This window comes from Mauremys reevesii, linkage group 2 (assembly GCF_016161935.1).
Source record: "Mauremys reevesii isolate NIE-2019 linkage group 2, ASM1616193v1, whole genome shotgun sequence".
Lineage (NCBI taxonomy): Eukaryota > Metazoa > Chordata > Testudines > Geoemydidae > Mauremys > Mauremys reevesii.
This window is the reverse complement of record NC_052624.1, coordinates 45,474,317-45,498,450: the sequence shown is the minus strand read 5'-3', so window position 1 is coordinate 45,498,450 and position 24,134 is coordinate 45,474,317. Positions and strand designations below refer to the sequence as shown.

General features: G+C 38.0%; 1 protein-coding gene across 2 annotated transcripts in view; it reads left to right on the top strand.

The window, feature by feature from the left end:
• The window catches only part of LOC120397579 (1-aminocyclopropane-1-carboxylate synthase-like protein 1), a 34,928-nt gene extending 11,045 nt beyond the window's left edge, over positions 1–23,883 (top strand). Inside the window, exons 8-14 of one of the 2 annotated variants that reach the window (XM_039523646.1) lie at positions 3,482–3,582; positions 7,033–7,119; positions 8,444–8,489; positions 11,650–11,791; positions 11,893–12,035; positions 14,585–14,738; positions 21,917–23,883. In XM_039523646.1, the coding sequence (XP_039379580.1) occupies positions 3,482–3,582; positions 7,033–7,119; positions 8,444–8,489; positions 11,650–11,791; positions 11,893–12,035; positions 14,585–14,738; positions 21,917–22,098 (855 nt within the window). In that variant the 3' untranslated portion in view covers positions 22,099–23,883. The remainder of the gene's footprint in view (positions 1–3,481; positions 3,583–7,032; positions 7,120–8,443; positions 8,490–11,649; positions 11,792–11,892; positions 12,036–14,584; positions 14,739–21,916) is intronic. The other variant, XM_039523647.1, reaches the window with a different exon arrangement.
• Positions 23,884–24,134: the final 251 nt, after the last annotated feature.

The following is a 24,134-nucleotide window of genomic DNA, read 5'->3' as shown; positions in this document are numbered from 1 at the left end:
GGAGTGTAGTAAAGGCAACACATTCAAGTCATTAAGAAGAGGACGAGCATTACTTGAATGGCCTGTTCAATTTAAAAAAAAAAAAAAAAGTCTTGTCAGATTCTGAAGGGAGTCCTTTCAAGTTCCACCTAGCCAAGAGGATTGGGAACCATGAAACATGGCCTTGGTAATGGGGGATGCAACAAAAAAAAACAAGAGAAGACTCCTTGCAGAAAGTTATCTTTTAAGGATTTTGCCAAAAATACTATCTTAGTTTTCTGTTGAAGTTATATTAAATTGTCTTATTCTAAGCATTCTTGCTTGAATGACTTCAACATGGTTGCACGGTTTGTCTTGTACTCTGGATTTCTTTCATCCTATTCTGTTTCATATGTTTATTTTGTTATAGTCTATTACATTTTGCCATTGCTTGTTACATAGTTTGGACCAAAATACAACATACCTTTTAAAATTATCTGGTAGGAAATATACTTTAAATTCTAAATACCTGTATTTATTTAAATCCACACATTCATAGAAAAAACATGAAAGCATTATTTATATTGAACTTGTTTGCAGTGTTTTGCTCAATCATCCAGAAGAGGGAACACATGATAACTAGCAAATCTTGTTACCAGAGCTGTGGCAGTAGCATTGGTAATACTGGTTTCATAACAAGAAAGTAAACTAAGCAGATTTACTGTTCTGTGTTTTCTGATTAATACAGGGTGAAAAGTAAGGTTTGGTAAAAGGTAAAAGACATAGTTGCAGTAGGGAAGAAAATGTTTACATTTCGAAGAGAGTATTGCAAACCATCAACAGTAAAGCCTACAAATAAAACTGCAAAACATTTGTATCTCTTTTTATAGTAAATGTGTTACAAACAGTTAGAGTTAAACAACCTACTGAGAGTTGCTAGCTTGACTTCTATATACATGAAACATTTTATTTAATCAGTTTCAGCATCTATCTTAAGCTGTGGGCATGTTAGTTTAAAATAGATAATTTAAAAAAAAATGTGTAGTAAACTTAAACACAGTCTCTGTTAATATTTTTGACCATCTGCTTCCTATATTGATTCACTTGCATCAATGACCAGTGAAATCTCTGTCTTCACAAGACTTATTTTCCACAATTAACTTTCTCTGTATTAAGTGGCCACTGGTAAAAAGCATTTTTGGTGATACCGAGATGGACACTTCCACTTTATTTGTATTGAAGCTGTCCAAGTTAAGTTGTAGGAAGAGCAGTTCCAACTGTAGCTGGGGCTTAGGTTCACCACGTAGGTGCAGTAGTACCAGATCCTAACAAAGACACTTTAGCTAACATCCCTGTGTTAGCTGTTGCCACAGGTTTTGCTATATTAATACAGTCACCTATCAGTGTTTCTGTTGGTATCATAATGCGAGCAGATTAAGCAAAACTAAGGGACCACAAGGTGAATTTAAGAGGGTCTGTCACTTAAACTGAGAACATGGTCCCTTAAGAGTAACATTCTAACATGTATATGTATCTATGTATTAGATGTACCCTGGGTTTTGTCTCAAATAACATTTCAATATTTTAAGAAACTCTAGAGTAATCCCTATGGTTGTTCTAGCACATGAAACTGTCTCTCTCTTTAACAAAAAGTACAGTATTGGAAATATTCAGTTTAATGATTTGAATGACTAAATATCAAGGGCTTTGTAGTAGCTTGAATGCAATTTTATGCAACGTCTACTAATTAATCTTGTGTTACAATATTTTAAAGTCTTGAATTTTACATTAACTACCCTTCAAATTATAACATTTCAGTGTACTATCTATAATTCCCTCCTTCCCATACACAGAAATAGCTGTAAAAATCAGCTTGAATAGGACACTGCTTTTTGTGTGGAAGGGTACTTTAAAGTGCACTGGAATCTGTTATTTTGAAGGGAGCAGGGGGAAGTTTTAGTTGTTAATTTATTATGACAAGGATCTTTCCCTTTTAGACAGTAAAGATTGTAGGATTTGGCCCAAACTTAGCCCAAAAGTCCCATAAAATCAATGGAAATTTGTTAATGTTGTGTCTTAGAGGCAATTTTGATCTTGCATGTTCAATTTTTATTTGGAAGCTTTTCATTTAATGAACTTTAACTTTTAAAGATCTGTATGATTCAATCCTTATAAAATTGAAACTGTTTTCAAGAATAATATTACAAATAACTGCTTTGGGACAATTGTTACTGGAAGGCTCCAAAATAGATTTATTTCTAATTCAGTTCATGCTCATAACTCCTATTAATGTTAATGTTAATGTATATTACATATATCAAGGGGAGAATAGATTTCAATGTTCCCTCACAACCGAAAATACATTTTCCTCTTTGTTTTTAGTCTCACACGTGATAGAAGTTCCTTGGATTTTTGCCCTTAAAAATAATTGCCCTCCTTTGAAGGCTAGAGAGGGGTGAGAAAAATCCTCAACAGAGCCAGTTCCCTAAAAACTAAATGGGGTAAACTCAAAATAGAAGTGTGGCATAATTCCAAATTTATCCTGTACATCAATTAGTGGATGACAATTCCTCCTATTGACATCGTGCTTGAATATAACAATTTATATTTCGTGCTATAATCATTGTAGCAATTGGCTATGTATGCAATATAAAACTTTTTGTTAGATAGAGAATATGTTAAATGTGTGTGTTAATTAGTACATATTGCATTGGTATACAATGGATGAGTTTTTCCTGAGTGTCCCACTACATACTGTATAAAAATATAACATAAAAAGAGCATTAAGTTGTGTGTTCCTAGTTGTAAAACTGAATTTGTGGGGGATTCTTTTCTCTACACGGTATTTGCAGCCTTTTATAATTGGAGGAGAGAAAACTCTAATCTCTGCAGAGTTCTATTTCAAATGTACTTTCCTCCATGGTTGAGCACGACAGTTGTATATAAGTAATTATTTACTTCAGTGTTTGTTTTAACTTTTCTAAATTCCTTTTAGGACACCAAGAAACTTTAATTTCATACTTCTACTGCCTTAGATGCTCTTAATTTTGTAAGGCAATAAGTTTAAAAAAATTTACTCAAAAACTGATTGTGAGATATGAAGGTCCGAATTCTGCTCTGTCATGTCAGTCTGTATCCTTAGTAACACCGCAAAACTCTGTGGAACGATTCTAGAAGTGTAAATGAGAGCAGAATTTTGTCCATACTGCATTATAATCCTGCCTGTTGGCATTCATATTTTTATGGAACTAGGGCTAGCTCGATTTACATTTGCCAGTAAATTATTTGATATATTTCTTTGATGCTATTAACTGAAACGGTTGGGTAAACTAGAGAACAAGTTGCGTAGCCGGTACTTCCTTGTGTTTTAGTGGTTTATTATTAAAGAAGGATCATATGTGCTCATGTGCAATCATGTAATATTTAATAACTTTTTATTGAAGGGGTAGCAGCTTTATAGCCTCGCTAGTCATTTGTTTGACGTCATGTTGGCGTCTCCGACTATCAGTTTTTCTTTTTTCAGGGCATCCGAGTCAGAGCATTAATCCTGATCAACCCTCACAATCCATTAGGGGACATTTACCCAGCACAGTTACTGAAAGAATGTCTAGAGTTTGCGCACAGGTTTGAGTCCTAGCGCTATTTGTTTGGGATTTAATTTCCATGATGCAATATGCTAGTTATAAAAATCACCTTTGGTAATCTTATTTTGTTCCATTGGGCATATGACCTGTGGGAGGGGTGGTTCCTTGTAGAGTTTATTATCCCATAACTATCCTTTCTATGCAGCCTTTCTGGGAAAATTTATAAGTGAAATTACTTAAAGTGGGACCCAAGATGCTATTTCTGAATGAATAGCCCTATGCTGAGAGTTAGCTCTTTGTGCAACTAAACAAAAAGCTTTCTTGTATGCATAGCATTGTTTCTGTGTTTAATGCATGTGTCAAAAAAATGAAAATTGGTAATTATCAAAGTCTTTAGGAGTGAGAGTGTATAATTCAGAGAGAACTTTCATTTGAAAAATTACCAAAATAACATTATAAAATTGGCATTGTGAAAAACATATTTAATTGGCTAGGGAAGGTTCCAGGTATCAAGATATCCTCTATATTTACCTAGTTTAAGATTTATAAGTCAATTTACTCTTCCTCAGAGAAGGAAGACCCCCAAAAAAGAAAGTATTTTCTGTTTTGCTTTTATTTGTCCTCTGACTCAGAGTTCATATTCTAGGATCTAACAATCTCCTGAAGCCTGGATGGGGGAGCATTTGCCACATTTAGCCTTTACAATTTTTTACGCATTCAAATTCAATGTAATATCATTGGGAGTTTTGCCAAATAAGGACTGCAAAATTTGTCCTTATGCTATTAGTTTCCACAGCAGAAGCAAATTTCTGATGATCTAAAATATAACTGGTTGGTATGCATTGATCAGTACATACCAGAAATATCCTGTTTATTAAATTATTTTCACTTTTGAAGCAAATTAACATAAAAAAACTGTATAACTTCTGATGATCTAGTTTTCTTTCCATGGAAACAATTGTAGCAGTTAGAGTTCTCAGAACTCTTGTAAATTGTCAAAGCTGAATATTGCAAATTAGGGCTGTCAAACGATTAAAAAAATATTAATCGCTGTTAATCGTGTGATTAAAAAAATTACATGATTAATTGCACTGTTAAACAATAATACCATTTATTTAAATATTTTTGGATGTTTTCTACATTTTCAAATATATTGATTTCAGTTACAACACAGAATACAAAGTGTACAATGCTCACTTTATATTTATTTTTATTACAAATATTTGCCCTGTAAAAAACAAAAGAAATAGTATTTTTTCAATTCACCTAATACAAGTACTGTAGTGCAATCTCTTTATCATGAAAGTTGAACTTACAAATGTCTAATTATATACCCAAAAAAAGCATTAAAAATGAAACAATGTAAAACTTTAGAGCCTACAAGTCCATTCAGTCCTATTTCTTGTTCAGCCAATTGCTCCGACAAACAAGTTTGTTTACATTTGCAGGAGATAATGCTGCCTGCTTCTTGTTCACAGTGTCACCTGAAAATGAGAATAGATGTTCTCATAGCGTTGTTGTAGCTGGCGTCATGAGATATTTACATGCCAGATGCACTAAAGATTCATATGTCCCTTCATGCTTCAGCCACTATTCCAGAGGACATGTGTCCATGCTGATGACGGGTTCTGCTCGACAACAATCCAAAGCAGTGTGGACCAACGCGCATGTTCATTTTCATCATCTGAGTCAGGTGTCACCAGCAGAAACTTGATTTTCTTTTTTGATGGTTTGGGTTCTGTAGTTTCTGCATCGGAGTGTTAATCTTTTAAGACTTCTGAAAGCATGTTCCACACCTCATCCCTCTCAGATTTTTCCCGACACTTCAGATTCTTAAAGCTTGGGTTGAGTGCTATAGCTATCTTTAGAAATCTCACATTGGTACCTTCTTTGCGTTTTGTGAAATCTGCAGTAAAAGTGTTTTTAAAATGAACAACACGTGCTGGGTCATCATCTGAGACTGCTATACATGAAATATATGGCAGAATGTGGGTAAAATAGAGCTGGAGACATACAATTCTCCCCCAAGGAGTTCAGTCAGAAATTTAATTAACATATTATTTTTTTAATGAGCATCATCAGCATGAAAGCATGTCCACTGGAATGGTGGCTGAAGCATGAAGGGGCATATGAATATTTAGCATATCTGGCACGTAAATACCTTGCAATGCCAGCTACAAAAGTCCCATGCAAATGCCTGTTGTCACTTTTTGGTAACATTATACATAAGAAGTGGGCAGCATTATCTCCCGTAAATGTAAACAAACTTGTTTGTCTTAGCAATTGGCCTATTGAGAAGTAGGACTGAGTGGACTTGTAGGCTCTAAAATTTTGCATTGTTTTGTTTTTGAGTGCAGTTATGTAACAAAAAATCTACATTTGTAGATTACACTTTTAAGATAAAGAGAGTGCACTACAGTACTTTGTATGAGGTTAATAGAAAAACACAATTTTATCATTTTTACAATGCAAATATTACTAATCAACTAATATTATATTAATATAATGTGAGCAATGTACACTTTGTATTCTGTGTTGTAATTGAAATCAATATATTTTAAAATGTATAAAAACATCAAAAAATATTAAATAAATTTCAATTGGTATTCTATTATTTAACAATGTGATTAAAACTGCGATTTATTGCGATTAATTTTTTTGAGTCAATCGTGTGAGTTAACTGTGATTAAGTGACAGCCCTACTGCAAATGTATTTTTTTGCAGCAGGCTCCACAGACTTCAGGATGCAACAGTCTTCTAAAGTCAGTAGTAAAACAGCATTTTGGGGGGGGCAGAGATTCCCCCCCACCCCACCCCCCAAAAAAAGCCTTAAATTTTCAAACAGAATACTTTTGTATTCTGAAACTGAATTTTCTTTTTTAAATTTAAAAATGAAGTGTTCTGTTACACTGGAATACCTGCACTGCTTGGGTGTTTAAGGGCATCCTGCCATTGATTCTATATTTCTGAATATACCCAAAGCATGCTGGTATCAAGTATAATCACACAACTTGCTGTGTATTTGTGGCTTTAACTTTGGGACAATAATAGGGAATATATATTAAATAAAACTCGCCATGCACTTATCTAACAGAACTGCACCCAGATTCATGTCTTGTTGCAATAAGTTCTGCATGGTAAACTACAATATGTTGCTGCATTTTGTATTTTAGTTTTTAAATAATTGGTTGTGGGGAACTATATCTGTCCTGCAGACACATTCTTAGCACTCAGTAGAATTTTATTTTAGACATGCTTGCACCTAGTTCTGCTGAGAAGTACAAATTTATATAAAAATGGATGTTGGTAATATGTAAGTGCTTAAACTGAACCTTGTAATCTTTAATAAGAATTGATATTTTGAGTAAAACTTCTCTGGGGTGAGTATAATTATAAATAGGAAATAACTGTGGTAATTTATACATGGAAATTTGTTAAAGCTTTGACTTTTAAATACTTCTCTAACATATTTATTTATTTCTATACATAGATATCAATTACATGTAATAATAGATGAAATATATATGCTGTCTGTGTACGATGATACCACCTTCACCAGTATTCTTAGCTTAGATTGGTAAGTGTTGTAGCTTTCTGCTGTCTTAATGCCAAATAGAATGTGAGCCATCTGTTCAGATTTCTGGGTGGCTAATCTTTATATCTCCACCTTTATAACTGAAACTGGTTAATGCACAGTGTCTTATTTTGGGTGCCTACAAGATTGTTTGCTTGCTTGCAGCTAGTGCAGATGCATCAGCGTGCTTATCAGGAGTGGGGAAAGGAGTTTATCTTCCTAGTTGCTTCATTTTCTCCAATGGCTGCTGTTGCCACACAGACTAAGCTTAAGGTTTTCATTGGAATGTTTATAGCTGTTAATGGACTCTTTCTATATAAGATGTCAGAAGTCCTGCAAGTTATCTACTGTATCCTCTCTTCATCTGGAATCAGATATTTTGGAGCTTTTGGGTTTCCTGGGGCGTGTGAGGGAGAACATATCCCCCCTAAAACATGTAGGCATTTTGGCAACTTATAAACTTTGTTTTCACAAAATACAGAATGTTCATTTTTAACTCTGTATTTAAGCACTTACTGAAATGTACCTCATACAGTAGTAATTCTCCAGGTCAATCCAAATGTGCCTAGCACAGCGAGCATCTGGCTGTTCTCCTATAATCCATAAGAAAAATTGGATAACGGCCAAATTTTCGAGTACAGAATGAAGTCTGTGGTAAAAAAAAATTATTATTTTTTTAAAAAGAGGCTTTTCTCTCTGTGCAAATTAATCCCAACATTATAGAGCTAAAGGATACAATAATCAGCCTCACCCCATGGCAAGCCAGGGCTACTAACAAAGGTATGCAATGAGCTGTGGATGTAGCCTTCTTCTCTGCATTCTTCTTCCTTTATGAGGCTGTGGCTCAATGGAGCCACATTGTGTGAGGACATGCCCTAAATAGGTCCCTTTCTCCACTTCCGTGATTTAATATGCAGAGTCATCAGGGAGCTCAGAACACTATGAAGTGCAGAAGGTATAGAGGGCCCCCTTGTGGATTTTGAGCCATTTACAGGAACACTCCATTGTGCTATTTGGGCTCTAAATGAATAGAAAATCTTTAACTGGCTCGTGTGTCTCAGACTCCGTCATTTGTTTTTGATTAATACCTCAGCATTTATGTAGCTGCAGGATATCAATATTCTGCAATAATGATCTGTTACTAATTAGAATACTGAAAGCTATGTAGAAAGTGATGTTACTCTATAAATGGTTATATTCTTTCTACAAAGAGATGTAATTTTGAAAATCACTTTTATTGTATTTAGTCTGAAGGAAGTTGTGGTAATCTTCAAAAACACAAAGTTGTAATTACATCTGTAAAAGTTTTGTTTTGCTTCTTCTCCAGTTTACCAGATCCAGAACGGACACATTTTATGTGGGGCTTTAGCAAGGTAGGTCCAGAATGTTGATTATATCTGAGTTTAGTTTTGAATATTTCTCTCCAAAATAACTTAGACTATAACTGTCATCTTTTTAAAGGAATTGCTTATTGCCAATTCGAAGCATTAGGACACAGTTTTGCAAGTTTACAGTGACAAAATAATGGAAAGTCTTTTCAGTACTTGTGAAGAGCAGCACAAGTACTTTGTAAACATATTGCTTGTAGGAGAAATTGCAGAAAATGAGTATTTTAGAGCACTTTGGGGAAATTATATTTAACCTCTATTCCAAAGGTGTGCAGTCTACTGATGGTATCTTTCATCTGTGGTTTCCCCTTCTGCCTTCTAAAACAGAAACAAAGCTGAGTTTGGGTCACTAACAACAGCATGGTTTAGTAGACAAAGCATGGGACTGTGGGCCAGGAACAATTGAGTTATAATCCTTATTCTGTTACTGATCTGCTGGGTAACCTTGGTGAAGCTACTTTATTTCTCTGTCTTAGTCTTTTCCATAGGTGCTGGAAGTAGGGGTGCTACTGCACCCCTGGCTTGAAGTGGTTTCCATCCTATAAAGATTTACAGTTTGATTCAATGGCTCTCAGCACTCCCACTATACAAATTGTTCCAGCACCCCTGGTCTTCTCCATCTCTAAAATGGGGATAATAATTATGTACATTAATATTATCAATTGGTCATCTAGTTAGTGTGTATACAGTGTTTTGAAAATATAAAGTAACAGTGGTGTTTTAAAATTCTATATAACTTTGTAGAGTTTCAGGGCTATATGGGCTTATCACATTGGGATAGAATTAGCTAACATGGACAGAGAGACATATTTTGCCATCATGGTTGGAAGTGCATCTTGTAGCAACAGGCCCTTCATTTCTTTAAAATGTAGGTGTACTAATAAAGCTACTGAGCCAGTTCCATAAGAATGGTAGAAAATGTGTGAGATGATTAAATACCAAATTACCAAATACCAGTTAAATAACAAATCTTCAAGGCAAAAAGTCTTTACTCTTCCATCTGTGACAGACCCAGACCAGTGTGGTACAGGAGTCTGGTAGAGGGCAAATATACTGGTCACTGGATGAGTAGTTTTCTGTTCCCTGAGTGACCAGAGCAAGGGCTGCACTAGAGTAATCAGGAACCTGCTAGAACCAATTAAGGCAGACAGGCTGATTAGATCACCTGCAGCCAATCAAGGCAGGCTAATCAGGGCATCTGGGTTTAAAAAGGAGCTCACTCCAGTCAGGCAAGGAGGAGTCAGAGGGAGAGGAAGTGCGTGTGAGGAGCTGGGAGCAAGAGGCGCAAGGAGCTGAGAGTGAGAGGGTGTGCTGCTGGAGGACTAAGGAGTACAAGCGTTATCAGACACCAGGAGGAAGGTCCTGTGGTGAGGATAAAGAAGGTGTTTGGAGGAGGCCATGGGGAAGTAGCCCAGGGAGTTGTAGCTGTCATGCAGCTGTTACAGGAGGCACTATAGACAGCTGCAATCCACAGGGTCCTGGGCTGGAACCCGGAGTAGAGGGCGGGCCTGGGTTCTCCCCAAACCTCCCAACTCCTGACCAGACACAGGAGGAGTTGATCCAGACTGTGGGGAAGATCACTGAGGTGAGAAAATCTGCCAATAAGCGCAGGACCCTCCAAGGTAGAGGAGGAACTTTGTCACACATCCTACTTCATTTTTGAAGGAAGGATGCAGTGTTCAAATATTAATTTGTGGTACTTTTGATATGTGTAAAATATATAGCATTAAAAAAAACCTTACATTTATAGAACTCTGTCTTCTTGTTTAAACTCTCAAAAATAAGGAAATTTTGATTCAATGTGTACACTTTAACTCTGCCCCCTTGGGATTACATTCATGATAGTCTTTAGTTACCTGAACACACATTATTTGTCAGATACAATATAACATCCTTCCGTATTTTTTCTACAACCTCAGACCAGTGTTCTTCTATAATAATTGGGATCTGAGCCTCTGGATTTGACTATAACTGCATATATTTAAGGCATTCAAAATGTATTTAATATTGCAAAAATCCCATAAACTATGTGTTTCTTCACTATGACATTATCTGATACAAATGTAACGGACTGTAAAACAAAAAGTTCAAGAATAAAGGGCACAATCAATTCCTAATTATGGAACACCATAGCTCACCAGTTACTCAGGTTTTTTTTATTGATTGAGCAGCAGAGATGCACAGTTCTGTGGGGAACAGTACCACGGGTGGTCTGATAGTAGAATGAGCTCTCAGCTTCTGAGTAGCTTCATGCTCCCAGCGGCTGACCAGGGTTTATTTGGAGTTTTGTTGCAGGAGGTGTGTGTGTCTGGTTGGTTGTTGGATTTTTTTTTGTTTTTGTTTTTTGTCTTGTTCAGTGAGATGGCCATTTCCCTAAACATACTGGCCCACAACAGTGTCATTTGCAGTCTTGCTTATGTATATTTTCACTGGGCTTGTGTGTATTTTAATGTAACTAGTGCCATGGAATTGAATTGACAACTGAAATTCCTTGAGCTTGATCCTGTATTCTTTACTCAGGTAAATCTTCTATTGATTTCAGTAGGAGCTTTGCCTAAGAAGGAATCTAGGCTGGGTTCATAAACTGAAAAAATAAATACACAGCACTTTTTCCATCAGTACTTAACAAGGGTAGGTAAATATAATTATCCCCATCTTTCAGGTGGAGAATCTGAGATACAGGCAGGTTAAGTGAGTTGCTCAAGGTCATATCACATTAGTGACAGATCTAGAAATAGAACCTAGGTCTTTGTGGCCTGTCTACTGAACCATGTGGCTTCCCAGTTAGGTATGCAACAAGTTTACCTAAATATAGTATACACTGTTAGCTACGCAATTTTGGAAGCATTCATTAAGGCAGGAACAGGCATTTCAAACTCATTTCTCCTCATTTCTTAACCTAGTTGTCCTATATACTGTAATTCTAGGACACTTATCTCTATAGTATGCATCTCCTGTGCGCATCAAAATGAGAAGTGTTCTCCCTTCCTTCTAACACATGTATTCCCTGAGATAAGAGGAACAAAACTGGCAGTGTGGTCTAATTATAGTCTTTAAGTATAGATGTAGAGTGAAATTGCTGCCTTCAAATGTACACTTGGATTTGGGAATAATCTCTATGTAACTTTTCTTTTTGCCTTCCAAGGATTTTGGTATGTGTGGTATCAGAGTTGGAGTGTTGTACACCAGAAGTCATGACATTCGGAAAGCCGTGAATCAACTGGCTGTTTTTCATGGGTGTCCTGGGCCTGTTCAATATGTTCTGAGCCAGTTTCTTAGTGATAGAGGTTAGTAAAACAAAAACATTCCCAATTTCATTGTTTTTTGTTTCATGATTTTTGAAAATAAAAAATAACAGAAATATGACAATTCTTTTTTGTTTTGATAGATTGGCTGGATAATGTGTATTTTCCTACCAACAAAAAAAGACTTAGAGAAGCACAAAATATTCTTGTGGATGGTCTCACAGAGATTGGAATACCTGTTCTCAAAAGTTCAGGAGGATTATACGTATGGGCAGACTTCAGAAAAGTATGTTGAAAGCTTGGGAGGGGATGGGAAAGAGGGTTTGAAAAATTAATGCTGCCAACAGTTTATTTTTATATGAAGGCCTCAAAGCTTGTGGTAGAATTTTTAGATAGATATTCCTGTCCTCTTATATTGTCTATTTTTCATTTTACATTAGAAATGATATTGCAATTTGGCAAATGCAAAAAAGCCTACTGGATGGCAATTCAACTTAACACAAACTGTAAAACTATGAAATAAAGGAAGTTTCCTAAAATGTTCTGTTAAATATAGAACATCTAACTTTAGAAGGCTTCATGTTCTGGTAGACAAGGTGCTGGACTAACAGTTGAGCCATGGGGTCTTGTCCCAGCTGTGCAAGTGACCTGCGGTTTCCTTCGGCAAATCACGTAACCTCTCTGTGCTTCAGTTTACCCATCACTAAAATGAGGAAGAGGAAGATATTTGCTCACCTTTGTAAGATTTACAGACAAACCTCACTATATAAATTAATGCAGTATAAATCACTCTAAAACCTGGCTAGAGAGGATTGGTGGAGAATCTTGCTTTACCACTGACTGTGCTGTACCTGTTCTGCAGATGGATATGCATCTCTAGCACTGTTAATAAACAGTATAGTCACACAAAACATTTAACCGAAGGAATCAGAATAACATTTATAACTAACAAGCCACAATATTTTGAGATGTGACTATTTATCATGTTTATTATGGTGGTGCCTGGGGCCAGCCAAGAATGGGCCCACTTGTGCTAGGCACTGTACAAACATAAAATAAGAAACTGTCCCTCACCTGAAAAGCAGACACTCTACATAGACAAGATGAAGAGTAGGGAAAGGGATATCAAGCAGAGTAAATATACAATAGCGGCAAACATAAGAGTGGCCATTCTGGGTCAGACCAAAGGTCCATCTAGCCCAGGAGTAGGCAACCTATGGCACGGGTGCCGAAGGCAGCATGCAAGCTGATTTTCAGTGGCACTCACACTGCCCGGGTCCTGGCCACCGGTCCAGGGGGCTCTGCATTTTAATTCAATTTTAAATGAAGCTTCTTAAACATTTTAAAAACCTTATTTACTTTACATACAACAATAGTTTAGTTATATATTATAGACTTATAGAAAGAGATCTTCTAAAAATGTTAATGTATTACTGGCACGCGAAACCTTAATTTAGAGTGAATAAATGAAGATTCGGCACACCACTTCCAAAAGGTTGCCGACCCCTGATCTAGCCCAATATCCTGTCTTCCGACAGTGGCCAACATTGGATGCCCCAGAGGGAATGAACAGAACAGGTAGTCATCAAGTGATCCATCCTCTGTCGCCCATTCCCAGCTTTGGGCAAACAGAGGCTAGGGACACTATTCCTGCCCATCCTGGCTAATAGCTATTGATGGACCTATCCTCCATGAACTTACCTAGTTCTTTTTTGAAATGTCATGTTCTGTGATTTTTGTGGTTTAAATCCATTCAATGAGGTTATGTTAGATGGGGATTTAGCTAGCTGGAAAGACAGATCAGAGGGCTTAGGAGGGGTTGGTGATTCTGAGGAGGAAGTAGAAGGGGCTGGAGCAAACAGCCTGTCGGCACAGGGGAAAGAGAAAGTTCATAGTGAAAACTGCAGAAAGCAGTTTGATATCTTTAGTATCCTTGTCCAATCTCTGCTTGAACTGCTTTCTGCAGCTGCTGTGAATGCTTCTGTCTCCAGGGAGTAAGTTTTCACTACAGAGTTAACTCAGGCTCTGGTTTTGGTATTGCTCCTCACCCCCATGTCTATCCACATATAAAATCCTCTCACCCAGATTTAGTGTTTTCAACTCAGGCTAGCTGGCATTTGGCTAGAGCCCACATGCTGCTTTCACTCAGGCTAGTAACTGCCCACTTTACAATGAAGATGCAGGCTAAATCACTCGAGTGCTGATAGTCTTCTGATGCCTTTCCACAATTCCCTATGTTCCTAGAAGGACAGACACATTCCTCTGCAATTCACTGGGAAAGAATCACAGAGCAGCTTAGTTTACTGCAGCACAAAGAACCATAGGATATGGCAGAAGTCTGAGTGAACGGGTGAGTGCAGCACCAGTGAAGACTTAGAAACTCGGGTGTAGCTTTGCAGTGTCGCTGCTCACACCTCAGCTAGACTAATTTGGGTTCTCGGACCCTGCTGCCAAGCACCTGAGTTACTTCTGCATTGAAGACGTACCCTGGCTGGCTCCTTCCTGCTGTTTCTTTTTCAAAGGCCACGTGGCTGTGGGGAGATGCTGCATGGGTCATTTTGCCCCAGATAGCAGTCTGGCCTACACAGTATGAACACACAGAATGGATCTCACAAGTTTATGCAGTATAATGGGCAAAGGAATTACTAAGAAGCAAGGATTTTCAGAACTCTAAACTCTAGGATAAGTTGGTGGGAGCTGCAGGTATTCAGTAATTCTGAACATCAGGTCCTTTTCTGCTTTAGCCTTCATGTGGAATATACTTTGTTCAGTAGTTCACTAATTTGCGGTTGTATTCCAGCTTTCTTAATGTGGTTTTTGGTTTTCCTCTTTTAGTTCCTAAAATCACAGACATTTGAAGCTGAAATGGAGTTATGGTGGAAGTTCCTTGATGAAAAACTCCTCATTAGTCCTGGAAAAGCCTTTTGCTGTTATGAGCCTGGATGGTTTAGAATGGTCTTCTCAGACTCTATAGATAAGATTTACTTGGGTAAGTTAGGTGTTACTTTTATCATAAAATAATATGCATGTTCTAATAAAAGCAAACATCATTCTGGGGTGTTATCAGCAGGAGTGTCATAAGCAAGACAGGAAAGTAATTCTTCCACTCTATTTTGCACTGATTAGGCCTCAGCTGTTGTACTTTGTCCAGTTCTGGATGCCACATTTCAGAAAAAAATGTGAACAAATTGGAGAAAGTACAGCGGAGAGCAACAAAAATGATTAAAGGTCTAGAAAATATGACCTATGAGGAAAATTGAAAAAGCTGGGTTTGTTTAGTCTGGAGAAGAGAAGACTGAGAGTGGGACATAACACTTTTCAAGTATATAAAAGGTTGTTACAGGGTGTGGAGGGTTGAAAAATTGTTCTCGTTAACCTCTGAAGTTAGGACAAGAAGCAATGGGCTTAAATTGCAGCAAGAGAGGTTTACATTGGATATTAGGAACAACTTCCTATCTGGGTAGTTAAGCACTGGAACACATTGCCTAGGGAGGTTGCAGAATCTCCATCATTGGAGGTTTTTAAGAACAGGTTACACAAACATCCATCAGGAATGGTTTAGTTATTACTTAGTCCTCCCTTGAGCGCAGGGGACTGGACTAGGTGAACTGTTGTGGTCCCCTCCAGTCCTATACTTTTATGATTCTATAGAAAGGTGGTACATCTCAAATGTTGAGTTCAAAACTTCTATTTCCTACTGACTTGTGAAGGCAAGAGGTTTGGGGCCATATTCAGACCTTGTGTAAGATAGTGCTGGTCAATTAGTCTGAATTTGTATATCCAATTTTAGCATGATCTAAGTGATTTTTGTTCAGTTTTTAGGATAAGTCTATATTTTTAGTTTATAATTAGTAGAATATAGTTACTGAAGGCACTGAGCATTTCCCTCTGTGAGACTAGAGTAATTTATTTTGTTGTTGCAACATAAAGCCAATTTTGAGAGGACTGGAATAATTTAACAACCAAAATACAAATTAATAGTTTTGAAAAATCCAGTAACTCTGATTGAATAAACACATTGATGTCTAATAGCATATTTAGGTAAGCACTTTTCTCTGAACTATTGCTATCATAAAGGAAAAATTACACACACGCATGCACGCGCACACACACACACACAACCTATCCTTTAGCATCTAAAACTAAAGGTTTATTATAAAGAAAAAAGAACAAGAAGAGAGTTGTTAAATGGTAAAGCAGTCAGATATATACAGAGACTTCAAAGTCCGTATACAGTAACTCCTCACTTAACCTTCTCCCAGTTAACACTGTTACATCACTGATCAAGTAGAGAACATGCTCATTTAAAGTTGCGCAATGCTCCTTATAACATTGTTTGGCAGCTTTGTCCACTGCTTGCAGAAAGAGTAGCCCATTGGAGCTAGCTGGTGGGGGCTTGGAACCAGGGTAGGCCGGCAGCCCCCCCTCAGTTCCCCACTCCCCTAAGTTCCCTGTGCGTCAGCTACCCAGCAGGCTGTCAAGTACTGGGCAGTTCAGCTGTCCCTCCCCACACTGCAATGTTCTGCTCCTACCCTCTGCCTTGGAGCTGCTCCTGGGAGCCTCCAGCTTGCTGTGCGGGGATGGGGAGGGAGGGGGGAAGAAGGGTGCTAATGTCAGGGTGTCTCCTTTTCCCCATCTCCACTGAACAGAGTGGGGAACACGACAGGGCTCAGAACACGATGGAGGGAGAAGCTGCTGTCTCAACTTGCTGATCTACTTAAAAAGGCAGTGTACTTAGAGTGGGGTCAGCGTACTTAAAGGGGCAATGCGACACACACCCACACACACACACACCTCTGTCCCTATCTGCCATGCTGTCTCCCCTCCCTCCATTCGTGCTGCCTTGTAGAGTGTGAGGCTACATTAACAACGTGTTAACCCTTGAGGACCGAATGCTAGTTCATCATTTAGCAGTAAGGCATTCCCTGGGAAATATCCCACCCTCTGACTTCACCACCTCAACCAAGCTTCACAATCATCGTTGCTGTGTACAGTATTAAATTGTTTGTTTAAAACTTATTGTGTGTGTAGTCTTTTGTCTGGCAAAAAAAAAATCTCTGGAACCTTACCTTTTCCTCCCCCCGCCCATTTACATTAATTCTTATGGGGAAATTGGATTTGATTAACATTGTTTTGCTCAAAGTAGCATTTTTCAGGAACATAACTACAATGTTAAGTGAGGAATTACTGTATCAGGTTCTTAGCAGTACTGGTGAGTTTCCTGGCTTGAAAGTCTCTCTAGAACACATCCACAGCTTGGATGGATCATTCAGTCCTTTGTTCAAAGCTTCATTTGTAGAAAGGTTACTCTAAGGGAAGAATCGGAATGAAGGCAAATGGCTTGTACTTCCTGTGTCCACAAACACAAGCTTTACAGCACATAGCATGGTAGAGTCTTAGCGTTCTTTCCATAAGCATACCACATGCCTTGCTGACTCATAAGGTGTATCCCCTGGTTCCTTTCAATGGGTTAATTGTACAGTTGATGACCCTTGATGGGCCATCAAACAGGCTAGGCAGTGCCCTGATGCCAGTCTGTCTGGGGGTATCACACGTTTGGAAATTCAGGTATACCATACATATATATAACTCGTAATACAAACATATAAACAAGATTATTATACTCGGCAATTTATAAAATTTTTGCAGATATCTCACACAACATATCTGGTCAAATTCCTTAAAATTTTATAATACTGGTATCAACAATATCATAGTGTCTCCCATATTCCATACAGCGTCACAGCCCATACTGGCGGTATATTCTATAATTAGATCTTACCAAACCAGTAACAAGCATGCATTCCTGGAGTACTATATTAGCTTTACTGTGGAGCCAACGACAGTCCCCTTAGGTTCTCCAGCATATCCATATCTTGTCACTCAGACAAACTGGACTTTGGTTTTAATAACCTTGTATTCAAAAATCACTTCACATTAGGATCTTCCAACCCCAAAGGGTTGGTCACTTACTCCAGATCAGTGGATACTCTGGATCTCACACCAAAAACAACACTGATAGCCAACCCTTTAGTAAACTAACTAAAGATATATTAGCTGAGAAAAGAATGGAGAGTTGTTGAGAGATTTAAAGCAAATAAAATGCATCATAGGTGAGTCAAAGTTTGAAATAATAGCCATGATGTGATATCTGGTAGTTTCCCACAAGTCCCTCAGGGTTGTCCAAAATGGCTTTGGGGACCGTCATGCATGTGGAACACCCCTTGACAGCATCCAAATAGATCAGAGATGCAGAATTGCTCCGAGGGTTCCAGTCTGACAGCACTGCACAGCTCTTGCTTTGTTGACTAAATGCAGGCAACGTTTGTGAGTTTCCCATTGTTGAATGTAAAGACTCATGCTTTGAACTTAATGTTTCTTCATTTACAGTTCTGAGGCTTTCAGTCCCGTTTAATGGGCCATTCAATTGCAGAGGCACACATAATGCATTTACAGAGTCCTTGTGGCACCTTAGGGACTAACAAATTTATTTGGGCATAAGCTTTTGTGGGCTAGAGCCCACTTCTTCAGATGTATGAAGTGGAAAATACAGGAGCAGGTATAAATACATGAAAGGATGGGGGTTGCTTTACTAAGTGTGAGGTCAGTCTAATGAGAGAAATCAATTAACAGCAGGATACCAAGAGAGGAAAAATAACTTTTGAAGTGGTAAGAAAGTGGCCCATTACAGACAGTTGACAAGAAGATATGAGTAACAGTAGGGAGAAATTAGTAATGGGGAAATTAAGTTTAGGTTTTGTAATGACCCAACCACTCCCAGTTTTTATTCAGGCCTAATCTGATGGTATCTAGTTTGCAAATTAATTCCAGTTCTTCAGTTTCACATTGGAGTCTGTTTTTGAAGTTTTTTGTTGTTGAACAATTGCCACTTTGAGGTCTGTTATTGAGTGAGCAGAGAGATTGAAGTGTTCTCCTACTGGTTTTTTAATGTTACATTCTTGATGTCCGATTTGTGTCCATTTATTCTTTTGCGTAGAGACTGTCCGGTTTGGCCAGTGTACATGGTAGAGGGGCATTGCTGGCACATGATGGCATATATCACATTGGTAGATGTGCAGGGGAATGAGCCCCTGATGGTGTGGCTGATGTGATTAGGTCCTATGATGGTGTCCCTTGAATATATATGTGGACAGAGTTGGCACCAGGGTTTGTAGCAGGGTTTGGTTCCTGGGTTGGTGTTTTTGTTGTGTGGTGTGTAGTTGCTGGTAAGTATTTCTTTCAGGTTGCGGGGCTGTCTGTATGTGAGGACTGGCCTGTCTCTCTATGAGAGAGAGGGAAAAAATTGAGAAATTTTATGCCCAAATAAATTTGTTAGTGTCTAAGGTGCCACAAGGACAACTCCTTGTTTTTGCTGATACAGACTAACAGCTACCACTCTGAAACCTGTCATAATGCATTTAGTTACAGCAATCCAGAAACAATGCTTCATTAGTTTTCATGCAGTTTTACACATTAAGTAGTAATTGCTCATCTAAAAGCTAATACACTTTGTGATTAAAGGCTTACTAAGTACAAAGATAGTAACCACAGGAAACAGGTGAAGACAATAACATTAGCATTTCACTAGCTTTCATGCACTAGCAAAGGTAATTCCTGGCATAAGCCATGTACATGTAATGGGATAACGTCCCCCTTTGTTCTATCCTAACCAGTGAATTGGTACACTTACATTTCCTTGAGGTTGTGATCCGAGTTGGCTGGTTGGCTGTCAGCACAACAAGATAAATAAGAGAACTACTTTTCATAGAAATTAAAAAAAAAAAAGACGTTTCCTAAACATGATTTCTCTCTGTCATGGAGGAAAGCTGGTTTGATATGAAGATATGTAATGAGAATTGTTGGGCCGCTTTGGCATCAGTAAACATCTTATCTGTTGGTTTATGTAAATTAAGATCCTGATCCTGCAAATGCTTATGCACATGCTTTGCTTTATTTATGCATGTGAGTAGCATTTGGAAGACCTTAATGTGACTATTGTTGCATAAAATTAAATTTATGTTTGCAGGATCAGAGCCTAACTCTGTCCTTCTAAATGTTCATGATTATGGCCTGGTCTACGCTACGAGTTTATTTCGAATTTAGCAGCGTTAAACCGAATTAACGCTGCACCCGTCCACACAACGAAGCCCTTTATTTTGATATAAAGGGCTCGTAATATCGATATCTGTACTCCTTCCCGACGAGGGGAGTAGCGCTGAAATCGGTATTGCTATTTCGAATTAGGGATAGTGTGGCCGCAATTCGATGGTATTGGCCTCCAGGACCTATCCCATAGTGCACCATTGTGACCGCTCTGGACAGCAATCTGAACTCAGATGCACTGGCCAGGTAGACAGGAAAAGCCCTGCAAACTTCTGAATTTCATTTCCTGTTTGCCCAGCATGGAGCGCTGATCAGCACAGGTGACCATGCAGTCCCAGAATCAAAAAAGAGCTCCAGCATGGACCATACGGGAGATACTGAATCTGATCTCTGTATGGGGATATGAATCTGTTCTATCAGAACTCCGTTCCAATAGATGAAATGCCAAAACATTTGAAAAAAATCTCCAAGGCTTTGATGGACAGAGGCCAAAACAGGGACTTAACACGGTGCTGAAACTTAAGGAGCTGAGACAAGCGTACCAGAAAGCCAAAGAATGAAATGGACGCTCACGGAGGGAGGGGCGACTGACGACTTTAGCTATCCCACAGTTCCCGCACTCTCCAAAAACCATTTGAATTCTTGGCTGAGTTCCCAAAGCCTGAAGGGTCAAAAACACTGTCGCGAGTGGTTCAGGGTCTATGTCGTTTCCCTTTCCCCTTCCCGCCCCCGTGAAAGCAAAGGGAAAAAAATCCTTTCTCGCCTTTTTTTCAATGTCACCGTATGTCTACTGGATGCTGCTGGCAGACGCGGTGCTGCAGCGCTACACAGCAGCATCCCCTTGCCTTTTGCAAGTTAGCAAAGACGGTGCAAATACAGTGACAGTGAAAAAAGGCTGAACGGGCTCCATGGTTGCCGTGCTATGGCATCTGCCCGGGCAATCCAGGGAAAAGAGCGCAAAATGATTGTCTGCCATTGTTTTCACAGAGGGAGGATTGACTGACAACATTTACCCAGAATCACCCGTGACACTGTTTTTTGCCCCATCATGAATTGGGATCTCAACCCAGAATTCCAATGGGCGGGGGAGACTGCGGGAACTATGGGATAGCTACCCACAGTGCAACACTCCAGAAATCAATGCTAGCCTTGGTACATGGATGCACACCGCCGAATTAATATGCTTAGTGTGGCCGCGTGCACTCGACTTTATACAGTCTGTTTCCAAAAATCGGTTTCTATAAAATCGGAACAATCCTGTAGTGTAGACATACCCAAATCCTGCAATTTCTTTTCCCAGATGAAACTCCTATACAATCTGAGTAAGATCTTCTCTGCACAGTAACTGGAACTGAAATAACTACATTGGTTGTAATTCAAAGTGTCATTTCAGATCAGAATGCCCTATTTCGGTAATTCTTAAATTGGTTTTAAAAAATCTATGTACAGTAGGATGTTTTTATTCTGAAATGAGGATTGACACAGACTTGCATTGAAATAACTAAAGATGTAAATTACAACAGAGATTAGTGATTTAAATTGCAGTTGCCAGGTAGAAAAGAAATGCAGGACATAGATAAATGGACATGAAATCTGTTTAAGTTTTGTAGCTGGCCACATCAGCTTGTAAATTTTAAAAAAAATCTAACAACTTTTTGTTTTGTAAAAATAATCTTTTCATGAACTAAAGTCAAATAGAAATGTTCTGTTGACATTTTTTTAAAGTTCCAGTGGAAACAGTTATTATATAAATTTTTCCTGCAGAATTTGCAACCCAAGGGCTGCATTATATTGATCATGCATGAGAACCAACTTGAAAAGTGATGTAACTTGAAAATGAAAATAAAAAACCCTGTAATTAATCTATTTATCCAATCTGAGAAATGTAAAAAGATCATTAGTGGAAAAGTAATCCTGCATTCTGCATCATTTGTGGAAAAGTAATTTGGATTTTAAAAATTCTCCTCCAACAATCTAAGATGTTTAAAGTCTAGTTAAGCACACTGTCAACACCACTGCTTCCCTTGAGAAGAAACTTATACTGACATGTCTTTCTTTTTACAGGTATACAGAGACTTGAGCAAATGCTGCAAACTGAAACTGCTGAACCAGTTGCAAACAAAACATCTGCTGCAGAAGATGAGTTATCTAATTCAGAAGACGAAACTTCAGTGAATCACGCAAATACACCATTAGATGAAGTTTCAGAAGCATACTCAGATATGAAAAAAATTGTTGTCTATTAAAATCTTATATGAAATTGGAGACTAAACAAAACATGATATAGCATGCTTGTGTTTACTAAAATTGTTACTTTGACTGTAATACTATAGGACAGTCTCATTTCGCTGTAGCCTGTGGTTACTGATTTGCAAGCTGGACTGCTAGAATATTAGTAACCTGGCCCCTATCCTGACTTTAGCCTCTGTTCTGCAAAGCACTAACGCCCACTTTTTAAGCATGCTGTTAAATACCATTAAAGTCAGTGGGTCTTAAGCATATGCTTAAGTGCTTTGTTGATTAGGGTGGGTTTGCTTACTCAGGGCCTTAATGAATCTTGAACAAAATATTTTATATTATGGAGTATATATTTTAATCAGAAGACTGAAAATGTTGAACTAGCTGATATTGGTTGTCAAATTTTACTAAATTTGTCAGTAGACAGACAGACATGTATATATAAAATCTAAATGGGAGCTTTTTATGATGGTTAAAATAATTTGTACATGAGCTTTCTGAATATGCACACCAGTGTAAATACTTGTTTACAAAATATTCATTTTTTTGTCTTTCATGCTTCCTTTCAGATGTGTAAAAATGCTTATATGTGTATTATATTTGCATCTTTTTTTTGCAAAAACATCAGTTTTTCTCAAAATATAAATGTAAAGAAATTTAGAAGTATGTAGTATGCATTCATTTTGACAGGTAGATGTGTGTTGGACCAATGTTTAGATCTATATTTGTAGATTTAATTCATAGCTTTATTTATTTTAGGAATGGAAAGGGGGAAAATTGAAATTGCAAAATCAGAAGCCTTCTCTTTTACAGGGAATCTGAATATGAAAAAAAGGACTTTCCATAGAATTTACAGTACCATTATAGGTGGTGGTTGGCTTGCCACCTATATTTAGACAACCGTAACACTTTCCATTCTAAAATCCTGTCTTTAGTTGCCACCCTTGTGCCGCCCCTTCCTCCCGAGTCCCCACCCTAACACTGCCGCTTCCTCCTGAGGCCCCGCCCCCCACTTTTAAGCATAGCCCTCCCACTTTTAAAGGGGGTGGGCATGGTCCCCTAGCCGCCCCCCCCCCCATGTTCCAGCACCCGTGGCTGGGGGGGAGAGGCAGAAGCGAACTTGATCTTGGATTCCCAAGATGTAACATTCCTCTGACTGCTACCTATTAGCTGTGAATCCCACTGGCAAATGTTTCTTCACTTTCTACTGAGGGTCAACATAACAGAATTTCTGTTTTGGCTTTGTGTGTGTGGGGAGGGGAGGGAAGGGAAGTGACTGCTCTTAAAAAATGTAAGAAATTACATTTTAAAAGAGACATTAAAACATTAAGGTTATAAGGTCAAGTAGTCAAAAGTTAAGAAATGCCAGAATTAAGGCAACCTGTGCAGTCTTAATGTAGCCCCCTTGTGCATATGCACTGTGGTTACAGACTACATGATCGTACGCTACTTTTCCACAGGACTCTGCCTCATTCAGTGCACAAGATGGATAGTGCTCACTGCATGGTTGCAGTATAGGAGTATTTAACTTTGCTTCTTTAATGGTAGGGATTTTTATGTAATACTAATATAAGTAGGCTTAGAAGGATTAGATTTTTATAAGTAAATGCCAGTAACTGTCAATTTCATGGTACACACACACACACAGACCAATGAAAAAATGTTCCCATCAATAGTAATTGAAATGTACAGATAGGCAAAGTAAGAAAAATGCAGCTTGAGAACATACTAGAGTTTGATTTAAGAATATTTATTTTATAAATTTTAACATGTGATGACCAAGTTTTTAACAGTTATAAAGCTTTAACTTTTTGAATCTCAACATTGACTGTTGTTAAATTATTGTCTGACCCTCCCAACTATTTAAATTATCTATTAAATTTATTAAAAAATAAGTGCTTAAAACTCATAATTTTGTACAACAGTAAAAATTTAAATGGATAAAAATTAGAAATGCTTAAAAATAAACATTGATATTATCCGCTGAAATTATTTTTTTAAATGAATTCTGCCAAGCCTAAATATAAAGATGCAGACCAAATTT